This window comes from Salmo trutta, chromosome 22 (assembly GCF_901001165.1).
Source record: "Salmo trutta chromosome 22, fSalTru1.1, whole genome shotgun sequence".
NCBI lineage: Eukaryota > Metazoa > Chordata > Actinopteri > Salmoniformes > Salmonidae > Salmo > Salmo trutta.
Window position 1 is genome coordinate 5,882,147 of NC_042978.1, and position 12,241 is coordinate 5,894,387.

Consider the following 12,241-nt stretch of genomic DNA (forward strand, 5'->3'; position numbering starts at 1 on the left):
GATTAAACAGCATGATCATTACACAGGTGCACCTACTGCCGGGGACATTCAAAGGCCACACGAAAATGTGCAGTTCTGTCACACAACACAATGCCACAGATGTCTCAATTTGAGGGAGCGTGCAATTAGCATGCTGACTGCAGGAATGTCCACCAGAGCTGTTGCGAGATAATTTAATGTTAATTTCTCTACCATAAGCCGCCTGCAACATAATTTTAAAGAATTTGGCAGTATGTCCAACCTGCCTCACAACCGCAACCTGTGTAACCACACCAGCCCAGGACCTCCACATCCGCGATTGTTGGAGACCAGCCATCCGGACAGCTGAGGAGTATTTCTGTCTGTAATAAAGCCCCTTCGTCAGGGGAAAAAAAAACTAATTCTGATTGGCTAGGCCTGGCTCCCCAGTTGGTGGGCCAACCTCCCAAGTAGGTGGGCCTGTGCCCTATCAGGCCCACACATGGCTGTGCCCCTGCCCAGTCATGTGAAATCCCTGAATTAGGCCTAATTTATTTAAAGTGACTCATTTCCTTATGAACTGTAACTCAGTAAAATCTTTTAAATTGTTGTGTTTATATTTTTGTTCAGTATAGCTGTCTGATAACACATTAAGAATGGCTTGTCCTGCTAATGGTAAAAACCCAGAGTGCATTGCATGAATGTTGGGAAAATATCTTGGTTCTTTTCTAAACATAGAAGGCCTGCATCCCGGAGTCACCTCTTCACTGTTGGCGTTGAGACTGGTGTTTTGCAGGTACTATTTAATGAAGTTGAGGACTTGTGAGGCGTCTGTTTCTCAAACTAGACACTAATATACTTGTCCTCTTGCTCAGTTGTGCACCGGGGCCCTCCCACTCCTCTGTCTATTCTGGTTAGAGACAGTTTGCGCCGTTCTGTGAAGGGAGTAGTACACAGCGTTGTACGAGATCTTCAGTTTCTTGGCAATTACTGGCATGGAATAGCCTTCATTTCTCAGAACAAGAATAGACTGACGAGTTTCAGAATAAAGTTCTTTGTTTCTTGCCATTTTGAGCCTGTAATCGAACCCACAAATGCTGATGCTCCAGATACTCAACTAGTCTAAAGAAGGCCAGTTTACTGCTTCTTTAATTAGCACAACAGGTTTCAGCTGTACTAACAATTGCAAAAGGGTTTTCTAATGATCAATTAGTCTTTTAAAATTATAAACTTGGATTAGCTAACAACGTGCCATTGGAACACAGGGATGATGGTTGCTGATAAAATATTTAAAATGTCCTTGGTAAATAATTGGTCTAGGCTATACTCCAGAATTAAACAAATTCTAGTAATCTCTTTTGAGTGTGAACTGTATTATTATCCATTCTGGATGGGCTGGTTGCCTTATGAATAGAATGTTTGGAGTGTAGCATGAGTCTCGGAGAGAAAGTATAGGCCTAGGCAACGCTATTGGCTCATTAATTTTGCAGGGCGGCTTACAGAGTTGGCCTACAATTATAGTGAATTTATATTTTCATAATAGGCAGACATTACCTTTAGATACAGAATATCTCACCACTGTGTCTTTATCTCCTCCTCTCTGTCCTTCATTCCTATGTTGAGCATGCAGAGAGAGGGGCTGTCAACATTTTAATGAAATATGTTTAGTTGTGAAAACATTACCATCGGTAGCTGCAGGAACAGGGTTGGAGAGCCCATGGCATACAGAGTTTGGGCGGAATATATTACCTGTCATGCAGAGAGACTGCATGCTCCTCAAAACAATGGTTGGACAAAAGTATGTGGAAACACCTTGAAATTAGTGGATTCGGCCATTTCAGCCCCACTTGTTGCTGACAGGTGTATAAAATCGAGCACACAGCCATGCAATCTTCATAGCCAAACATTGCCGGTAGAATGGCACGCATGGAAGACCTCAGTGACTTTCAACGTGGCACTGTCATAGCGTGCCACCTTTCCAACATGTCAGTTCGTCAAATTTCTGCCCTGCTAGAGCTGCCCTGGTCAACTGTAAGTGCTGTTATTGTGAAGTGAAAACATCTAGGAGCAACAACGGCTCAACCGTGACGTGGTAGGCCACACAAGCTCACAGAATGGGACCGCCATGTGCTGAAGCGCGTAAAAATCGTCTGTCCTCAGTTGCAACACTCAATAACGAGCTCCAAACTACCTCTGAAAGCAACGTCAGAACAAGAAGTACTCATCAGGAGCTACACGAAATGGGTTTCTATGGCCGAGGAGCCACACACAAACCTAAGATCACCATGACCAATGCCAAGCAGCTAGAGTGGTGTAAAGCTCGCCACCATTGGAGCAGTGGAAACGCGTTCTCTGGAGTGATGAATCACGCTTCACCATCTGGCAGTCCGACAGACTAATCTGGGATTTGGGGGACGCCAGGAGAATGCTACCTGTCCCAATGCATAGTGCCAACTGTAAAGATTGGTGGAAGAGGAATAATGGTCTGAGGCTGTTTTTCATTGTTCGGGCTAGGCCCCTTAGTTCAGGTGAAGGGAAATCTTAATGCTACAACATACAATTACATTCTAGACAACTCTATGCTTCCAATTTTGTGGCAACAGTTTGGGGAATGCTCTTTCCTGTTTCAGCATGGCAATGCCCCTGTGCAAAAGCGAGGTCCATACAGAAACTGTTTGGCGAGATTGGTGTGGAAGAAATTGACTGGTCTGCACAGAGCCCTGACCTCGTCGAACACCTCTGGAAATGAATTGGAATGCCGACTGCGAGCCAGGCTTAATCGCCCAAAATCAGTGCCCGACCTCACTAATGCTCATGGCAGAATGGAAGCAAGTCCCCGCAGCAATGTTCCAACATCTAGTGGAAAGCCTTCCCAGAAGAGTGGAGGCTGTTATTGCAGCAAAGGGGGTACTAATTCCATATTAATGCCCATGATTTTGGAATGAGATGTTCGACGAGCAGGTGTCCACATACTTTGGCCATGTACTGTAAGTGTTCTTATAAACCCAGACATTTCTATCTGCAATCCTGTGTTAAAGCAGAGTTTTGATAGTTGCCACTAAAAAGGAAGATCCTAGCAGCTAATATAATTTATTTCTCAGCTGCTCATATTAAGCACATGCTCAGCTATAAAAATGGAGTAGCCTACCCGGCATGATTAAAAAACTAAATGCGAGAAAGCGGTCTTCATTCCCTATTCTAGTGCATACGGATTACTATGTCTTTTTTATTATTATTATTATGTATTTTTTCCCATGCAAATTTGATAATGGGATGGGCCATTCTAAATCAAAACAAATTCTCCATACTAGTAAAGACAAGATTAAATTGAGAATAGTCTGATGGGTGAAAATATGATCACTTGATGAGAGAACAGCATATGAAGCTTGAGGCAAGAACCGAGAGCAAGCTTTTTTGCGACAAATCATCAATAGCTTATAGTCGCATCATGCAGCCCATATTTGTTTTGGAGTTCTAAGACATTCTAAGGTTTGTATCATTCCCAAATAAAGCTACCAAATAACTAAATCTAGCGTATAGGACTTGTTTGAAATTATGACAGACACATCATATGCACACTCGCTCCAGAATGGGGAAAAATATCATTTCTATTTTATTTCAGCCAAGTTCAATTATATTCTTCTTACTATAAAATCATAGAAAATAATGGCACGAAGCATATTTAGTCCACTAAATGAACTAGCATATGGCAAATAGCCAGATAACATACAGTAGGCCAACTCATTCTGTTCTTCTGAGAAAAATATAAACATCATATTGTTTCTTTAGACCTGCCTAATATAAATTGTGTATGTGTGTGTGTAATATATATATATATATATATATATATATATATATATATATATATATTAAACGGATGTACAATTATTTATTTTTTTATGTAGATGTTCCAAAGGCGCGCATCAACAGCTTGTATACAAGTAGAAACGTCAGGTTCGTCGGTACCAGGTCGGTACACAGCAGAGACATCTTTTGTTCTAGCAAGAGAAGAAATGGCCTCCTACTGTGCAAAGCCCTTATTGGCAGTCAGATCTATACTCAAGAGCTCATGCATGGACACAGACTTAGGTAGGTATTTTAAGTAACAGCTAACCAATCTGTTAGTTATTGCAATCGGTCATTCGATGGCACGCAACGATTGATTGATGCATGCAACGTCTGAGCAGGGGAACACGACCACAGGTTTCAGGAGCCAGCTAGTTAGATATGACTCCACCATGGGCAACAACAAACTGGCTACTAGTTAGTATTCACCAAAATACACTACTGGTCAAAAGTTTTAGAACACCTACTCATTCAAGGATTTTTCTTAATTTTTTACTATTTTCTACATTGTAGAATAATAGTGAAGACATTAAAACGATGAAATAACACATATGGAATCATGTAGTAAACAAAAGTGTTAAATCATCAAATTCTTCAAATGGCCACCATTTTATATGTGAGATTCTTCAAATAGCCACCCTTTGCCCTGATGACAGCTTTGCACACTCTTGGCATTCTCTCAACCACCTTCATGAGGTAGTCACCTGGAATACATTTTAATTAACAGGTGTGCCTTGTTAAAAGTTAATTTGTGGAACTTCTTTCCTTCTTATTGCGGTTGAGCCAATCAGTTGTGTTGTGACAAGGTAGGGGTGGTATACAGAAGGCTATTTGGTAAAACACCAAGTCCATATTATGACAAGAACAGCTCAAATAAGCAAAGAGAAACGACAGTCTATCATTACTTTAAGACATGAAGGTCAGCCAATGCGGAAAATGTCAAGAACTTTGAAAGTTTCTTCAAGTGCAGTCGCAAAAACCATCTAGCGCTATAATGAAACTGGCTCTCATGAGGACCGCCACAAGAAAGGAAGACCTAGAGTTACCTCTGCTGCAGAGGATAAGTTCATTAGAGTTACCAGCCTCAGATTGCAGCCCAAATAAATGCTTCAAAAAGTTAAAGTAACAGACACATCTCAACATCAACTGTTCAGAGGAGACTGCGTGAATCAGGCCTTCATGGTCGAATTGCTGCAAAGAAACCACTACCAAAGGACACCAATAAGAAGAAGAGACTTGCTTGGGCCAAGAAACACGAGCAATGAAGATTAGACCGGTGGAAATTTGTCTTTTGGTCTGGAGTCCAAATTGGAGATTTTTGGTTCCAACCGCCTTGTCTTTGTGAGACGCGAAGTGGGTGAACGGATGATCTCCGCATGTGTATTTCCCACCGTAAAGCATGGAGGTGGTGGTGTTATGGTACTTTGCTGGTGACACGGTCTGTGATTTATTTAGAATTCAAGGCACGCTTAACCAGCATGGCTACCACGGCATTCTGCAGGGATATGCCATCCCATCTGGTCTGCACTTGGTGGGACTATCATTTGTTTTTCAACAGGACAATGACCAAACGCACCTCCAGGCTGTGTAAGGGCTATTTTACCAAGAAGGAGAGTGATGGTGTGCTGTATCAGGTGACCTGTCTCCACAATACCCGACCTAAACCAAATTGAGATGGTTTGGGATGAGTTGGACTGCAGAGTGAAGGAAAAGCAGCCAACAAGTGCTCAGCATAAGTGGGAACCCCTTCAAGACTGTTGGAAAACCATTCCAGGTGAAGCTGGTTGAGAGAATGCCAAAAGTGTGCAAAGCTGTCATCAAGGTAAAGTGTGGCTATTTGAAGAATCTCAAATATAAAATATATTTTGATTTGTTTAATACTTTTTGTTTACTACATGATTCCATGTGTTATTTAATAGTTTTGAGGTCTTCACTATTATTCTACAATGTAGAAAATAGTACAAATGAAGTAAAACCATTGAATGAATAGGTGTTCTAAAACTTTTGACCGGTAGTTAATGTTCAACTCATAGCTAGTTTATCCAGTGACCACCATATTTAGAAGGATAGCTACTGTCTGAAATGTAGCTAACGTTAGATAGCTTACTAGCCTGGCAGTAGCCACTACTAGCCAACTAATCATGGATTTCCTATTCTTTGATACATTTGGGTTAACTTGCTCATATCATGCAAGATACAGTTTGTGGGAAGGTACAAATAACAATTAGTGGACTCTTTATGAAAGATCGGACAATGAAACTAAAATAGATTGGTAGCTATCTGGTGGGGCTTTCATTTATTTCCCAATTAATTAATTCAGCTGAAGCTGGGTTTCCAAAGTCGTTCGGTGCTCACTACTCATGCCCGTGAGCAAACTAAACAGATGGCTCTTCAGCGCATCTGTGCGACGTCACACCCAAGAAGGCTCAACCAATCAACCAAAGTAAATCATGAATATGAATGACTTTGCCTCTGGCTACCCTATGAAAGGACATTTCGCTAAATGGACAGGGGAGCAAAAATAAACACGCCATAAACCCCCACGCTAACTCTGGAGTTAATAATCACAAACAACGACTACAGGGAGGCCGAATCCTGAAGTTAAGTGCCTAGTGCAGGGGTGTCAAACGTCCGGCCCGCGGGCCGGATCAGGCCCGCAAAGGGGTTTAATCCGGCCCGCGAGATGGTTTTGTAAAGTATAAAAATGAGCTGCAATTTTTCAATAAAAGAAACTGCTGTTCCAATTGCGTCCACTGGATGGCGCAATAGCAATTGTGTTAAGCAAGCAAACCGTTTATAACGGAGCAGAGCAAGTAAGTCAAGCAAGTGCAGCCAGTCCAGATGAGCTACTTTGTTTTGCCCGCGATATTTATTACGGCTTCTACTTTTAACATTTTGTGCTTTGGCGCCATCATTGCCCCAATATGTCTCTGTCAAAAAAGAGAAAAGTGGACGCAGAGTGTTCCAAGAAAAATGGTCATCCTCCTATTTATTCACGGAATTGAATGGGAAAGCTGTATGTTTGGTGTGTTCACAGCATGTTGCAGTGCTGAAAGAGTATAACCTTCGTCGCCACTATGTGAGTCTTCATGCCGACAAATATGACAACTTTCAAGGACAGCAGAGAAGAGAGAAGGTGAATGAACTGTTGGCGGGTCTGAAGAAACAGCAGTCTGTGTTTACTCACAGCCGAGACATCAGTGACGCTGCAGTGAAAGCTAGCTACCTCATTGCTAATGAAATCGCAGTGGCTTCAAAACCATTTAGTGAGGGTGAATTTGTAAAAACATGCATGATGAAGGCAGCGGAGATTGTGTGCCCTGAAAAGCGCCAGGCTTTTGCAAATATCAGCCTGACAAGAAACACAGTTGCAGACAGGATTTCCGATCTTTCAGTGGATTTGGACAGCCAGTTGAAGCAAAAAGTAAAGTCATTTATTGGGTTTTCAGTTGCAATTGATGAAAGTACGGACATTACAGATGTTGCACAACTGGCCATTTTCATCCGCGGAGTTGATGATACATTGACCGTCACCGAGGAGTTCATGGAGTTGGTGCCGATGACAGATACAACGACAGCAGCTGATATTTTCACCGCACTCGTCGGCACGCTGGACAGGGTCGGAGTGGACTGGTTTCGCGCTGTCAGCCTGGCTACAGATGGTGCGCCCTCAATGATCGGGAAAAAAGCAGGCGTTGTGACAAAGTTCAGAGAGAATGTGCAATCTGCAAATGGAGGACGTGATTTTTGGACTTTTCACTGTATTTTGCACCAGGAGGCTTTGTGTTGCAAGTCATTAAAGATGGATAACGTCATGAAGGTGGTCATCCAAACTGTTAATTTCATCCGATCCAGAAGCCTGAATCACCGTCAGTTTGACAGCCTTCTCAGAGAGAAAGACCACATCCATGGCCTGCCATACCACACTGAGGTAAGATGGTTAAGCCGAGGTGCTGTGCTTAGGCGTTTCTTTGATTTACGAGAAGAAATTGAACAGTTCATGGAAGAAAAGGGCAAACCAGTGTTAGAATTTCATTCCGCAGAATGGATGCAGGACCTTGCATTTATGGTGGATGTTACAGAGCACCTGAATAACTTGAACAAACAGCTGCAAGGGCGCAACAAAGTCGTCACGCAGTATTATGACAGCATACGTTCTTTCAAGTTGAAGCTGTCATTGTGGGAGACGCAACTCGCCGGTGGTGATGCAGCTCACTTCCCCTGTCTGAAAAATGTGTGCGCGACCCAACATGTGGCAGACATGAAGCGGTTCAAAGATAAAATAACGGCACTGTTACGGGAGTTTGAGCAACGCTTTCAGATTTTTGGTGAACTGGAGAAAGACTTCAACGTTTTTTGCTCGCCATTCACCGTGAATCCCTCTGATCTGCCCGTCAGCATCCAACTTGAAATAATAGACTTGCAGTGTGACTCGGATATGAAGGGCAAATTTGCCACAGCTGGCTTGGACACATTTTATCAGAATCTCTTGCCAGGTTACCCCAACTTGACAGCCCTCGCTGCAAAACTGTTGTGCATGTTTGGAACCACATATCTTTGTGAGCAAGTTTTCTCTGTAATGAGCATAAATAAAACAAAGCTGCGCTCAAGGCTCACGCACAAGCACTTGAATCACATCCTGAAGTTGGCTGCCACTCAGGATGTGACGCCTGATATTGATGCGCTGGTGAAAGCTAAAAGATGCCAGGTATCAGGAGTCAAATAAACTATGCAACCCCACTTAAAGTGCTGCATGAGACACCCTGATATAGTTCTGTGATCTGTGATATACTTTTGTGAATCACTGAGGCATTGTGTGTTTGTGTGTTCTTTTTCTTTAGAATTTTCAAATAAACTTGAGGTGTTTTATGATTAATAGTGATGTTGTGCTTGTACTATTGTGGACACACTGTCCTCAGGCTCCAGCTTTATGTTTTATGTTGATCGTATTAAAACAAAGAAAACAATCTGAAGTTGTTGTTTTTAAGTTATATATATACCATGATTTTACCGGTCCGGCCCACTTGGGAATAGATTTTGCTTCATGTGGCCCCTGAGCTAAAATGAGTTTGACACCCCTGGCCTAGTGTCATGATCACTTTAGGAGTGGCCATAAAAGAGGGGATTTTGATAAATTCTCCATTACAAAATCCATACCAGTGAATGAAGTGACGTCACTAAGCAAAAACAACGAAGGAATTTATATAATAAACCAAAAAGGTTATTATTTTCGGGTGAGTTTAACTAATTCCGGAGTCCATAGCATAAAATCTATAATAATATTATTAAGTACCACCCTGCATTGAAATGTAATGCAATAGCCCACATTTGGTTCCTTCAGAACTTTCAATGCATATATCTGCGATCATGAGATTAGCCAATGGGGAAGAATATACTCTTGGCCTTTTGCAGCAGTCACTCTGACCTTTGACTTCTGGCCCACTCAGAGACAGCGGCTCTGAGCACCACATCCTGGCTTCCCAAGACAAAGAAGGGTGTGTGGGGGGGGAGAATTGTTGCTGCTCAGGGGGCTCTCTAAACACAGGAAGGATTTACACACGGTTTATCTAACAGCCAATTGATCATGGGAATATCGCATAACCTTTTTTGGGCTTAAAATAGATCCCCATGTTCCTCCGCTTGGCCCAGCGCATTGTTTAATGCTGCAGTGCTGCCTGATGGGTAAATTCACGTCAAGAGAATGAGTGATGAGTCTCCGTTAACAGACAGAAAAGAAGAATGTGTGACTCAAGAGGACGACATGAAAAACAAATGTCCTCAAGACACTGAACTACCTGTAAGGAGAGCCAGGAAGTAATTATAACATCTCAGCTAAAAGTACATCTAAATTCTGTCTTTGATTTGACAGAGGAGATGTTGGTCATTACGTCATGTTGATATTCCGCATGAAAACCAATACCATGGGGATCACTTAAGAGTGCCAACCCTGTAGGAAAGTGAGGGATAGTTTCAGCTCCTTGAGGTAGGCTAAGCTATAAGGATGCAATGAAATACTTTCTCAACAGTAAAATCACTTCAAAATGTGTCATATCTTTGATCATGAATGACACTTAATAATTGGATAAGACTACCGAAAACCATTGCACTGACCACCACAAGGGTGGTTCAAAGGGTTTTCATACTCAATAGATTTAACTTTAACATCAAACAAGTTCTCACATTTCGGAAACTTAATCACACTTTCAAAACATTTAACAGTGTTGGTTTTTCAAATGACAATTGACACCCAGCACTTACATAAACAATTCAGCTTATAAGAAAACAGAGATCAGCCCAGAGCTCCATCTAGGCTTAAATTTAACTATACTGCATGCCCTTGGTTACTTAAAACCCAAAACAGTGTTCAGACAACATTAACTCTCTAGCCAAGCAAGGTGACAATTCCACAGCCTGTAGTGAAGACGTGAAAACCTAATTCTTGACGGGAGAACATGGATTAACCTCTGGGCCGAAGGTGGGTAACAGCCCCAGTGGCATTCACAAGTGGAAAAGTCACATCTATTAATCTGAGGTCTGGGCGGAAGATATCTATCTCACTGTTTGCTTTGGATGTTTTAACGGTCGGGATGAGTGGGCGGAGGCTACATAAACTGCCAACAATACCCATTCGAGGACATACTCCAAACTCATTTGGAAAGTATTCCCGGGATATGGGAAGAATGCCGTCTATGTGTATACAAGTAGGGGCTGATTAATCAGAGTTCGCTTGGCTGAGACTCACAGTGGACCAAGAGGCTGAAAGTAGGGGGACCTCAGCTGGGCGAAAAGGGGATTTACATAGAGGATATAGAGGCATACAGGATTGCATAGGGCCAAGGCCTTACCTGAACATGATGAATCCAATGGACTCCACCGCTGCCCTTCTGACATCATCGTTCACGTCGCTCACCTGAAAAGGTAGAGAACGACGAATTAATAGCAGGAAGAATGCAGTGGGGCAAGGAGATAATGTAACATCCATTACTAATAATTTTGCTGCACAAAAGCAAAAATGAAAAACTCCTAATCAGCCAAAATATCAAAGATTTGGGAGAAGCCTATACTTTTGTTCACAAACAGCTCATATCAAAGCATAATCACACCTTTAGCTTACGCAGGCTGCCATCTGTAGGAACAACCATCTGAGCCAGTAATAATAACATGAATTAATCTATTTGGGCTTCCTGTACTACCAAAGGATTTCATTATCGTGAAAAATACACACTAGATGACCAAATGTATGTGGACATCTGCTCGTCGAACATGGGCATTAATATGGAGTTGGTCTCCCCTTTGCTGTGATTAACAGCCTCCACTCTCCTGGGAAGGCTTTCCACTAGATGTTGGAACATTGCTGCGGGGACTTGCTTCCATTCAGCCACAAGAGCATTTGTGAAGTCAGGCACCGATGTTGAGCGATTAGGTCTGTCTCGCAATCGGCGTTCCAATTCATCCCAAAGGTGTTAGATGGGGATGAGGGGCCAGGGCTCTGTGCAGGCCAGTCAAGTTCTTTCACACCAATCTCGACAAACAATTTCTGTATGGACCTCGCTTTGTGCACAGGAGCATTGTCATGCTGAAACAGGAAAGGGCCTTCCCCAAACTGTTTTCAAAAAGTTGGAAGCACATAATTGTCTAGAATGTCATTGTATGCGGTGGCGTTAAGATTTCCCTTCACTGGAACTAAGGGGCCTAGCCTGAACCATGAAAAACAGCTCCAGAGCATTATTCCCCCTACACCAAACTTTACAGTTGGCACTACGCATTGGGGCAGGTAGCGTTCTCATGGCATCTGCCAAACCCAGATTCGTTCGTCGGCCTGCCAGATGGTGAGGCGTGATTCATCACTCCATAGAACGCATTTCCACTGCTCCAGAGTCCAATGGCGGCGCTTGACATAGCGCATGGTGATCTTAGGCTTGTGTGCAGCTGCTCAGCCATGGAAATCCATTTCATGAAGCTCCCGACGAACAGTTCTTGTGCTGACGTTGCTTCCAGAGGCAGTTTGGAATCCAATAATTTGAAGGGGTGTCCACATACTTTTGTATATAGTCTGTCATAACCATCCTCGCAATTACAATACTTAATAGCTTGGCTATCCATGGCGTGCTCTGTTACCTGGTTGTCGGTGTCTTGCGTGAGAAAAGGGAAGGAGGATACTTACAGCCACATGCAGCAGACGTCTGATGGCCTTGTTGTTTCCGGAGCCGCAGTAGGCCATGCCCACTGTGTACATTCCGGAGCGTCGCAGGATCGGGTCCTAGAGCAGACACAGTGACAGAACACAGAGCCTTAGTTAAGAGATGAGTCTGCAGCAGTAAGTCTAGCCATGGCAACAATGTGTAGTCAACAACGTCTACATCTTATTTGACATCTAGCACATTTAAAAAAGGTCCAACGCAGACAATTAAGAACCTTACGGTGATTGTTTTCAATC

The 12,241-nt window shown here is 42.8% G+C and overlaps 1 protein-coding gene across 1 annotated transcript in view; it reads right to left on the reverse strand.

Moving 5' to 3' along the window:
- LOC115157960 (26S proteasome non-ATPase regulatory subunit 1) overlaps positions 1-12,241 on the reverse strand; it is a 123,511-nt gene that overhangs the window by 87,970 nt on the left and 23,300 nt on the right. Inside the window, exons 15-16 of the mRNA XM_029706336.1 lie at positions 11,969-12,064; positions 10,650-10,714 (exon numbers count right to left, since the gene is read on the reverse strand). Coding sequence (XP_029562196.1) covers positions 10,650-10,714; positions 11,969-12,064 — 161 coding nt within the window. The remainder of the gene's footprint in view (positions 1-10,649; positions 10,715-11,968; positions 12,065-12,241) is intronic.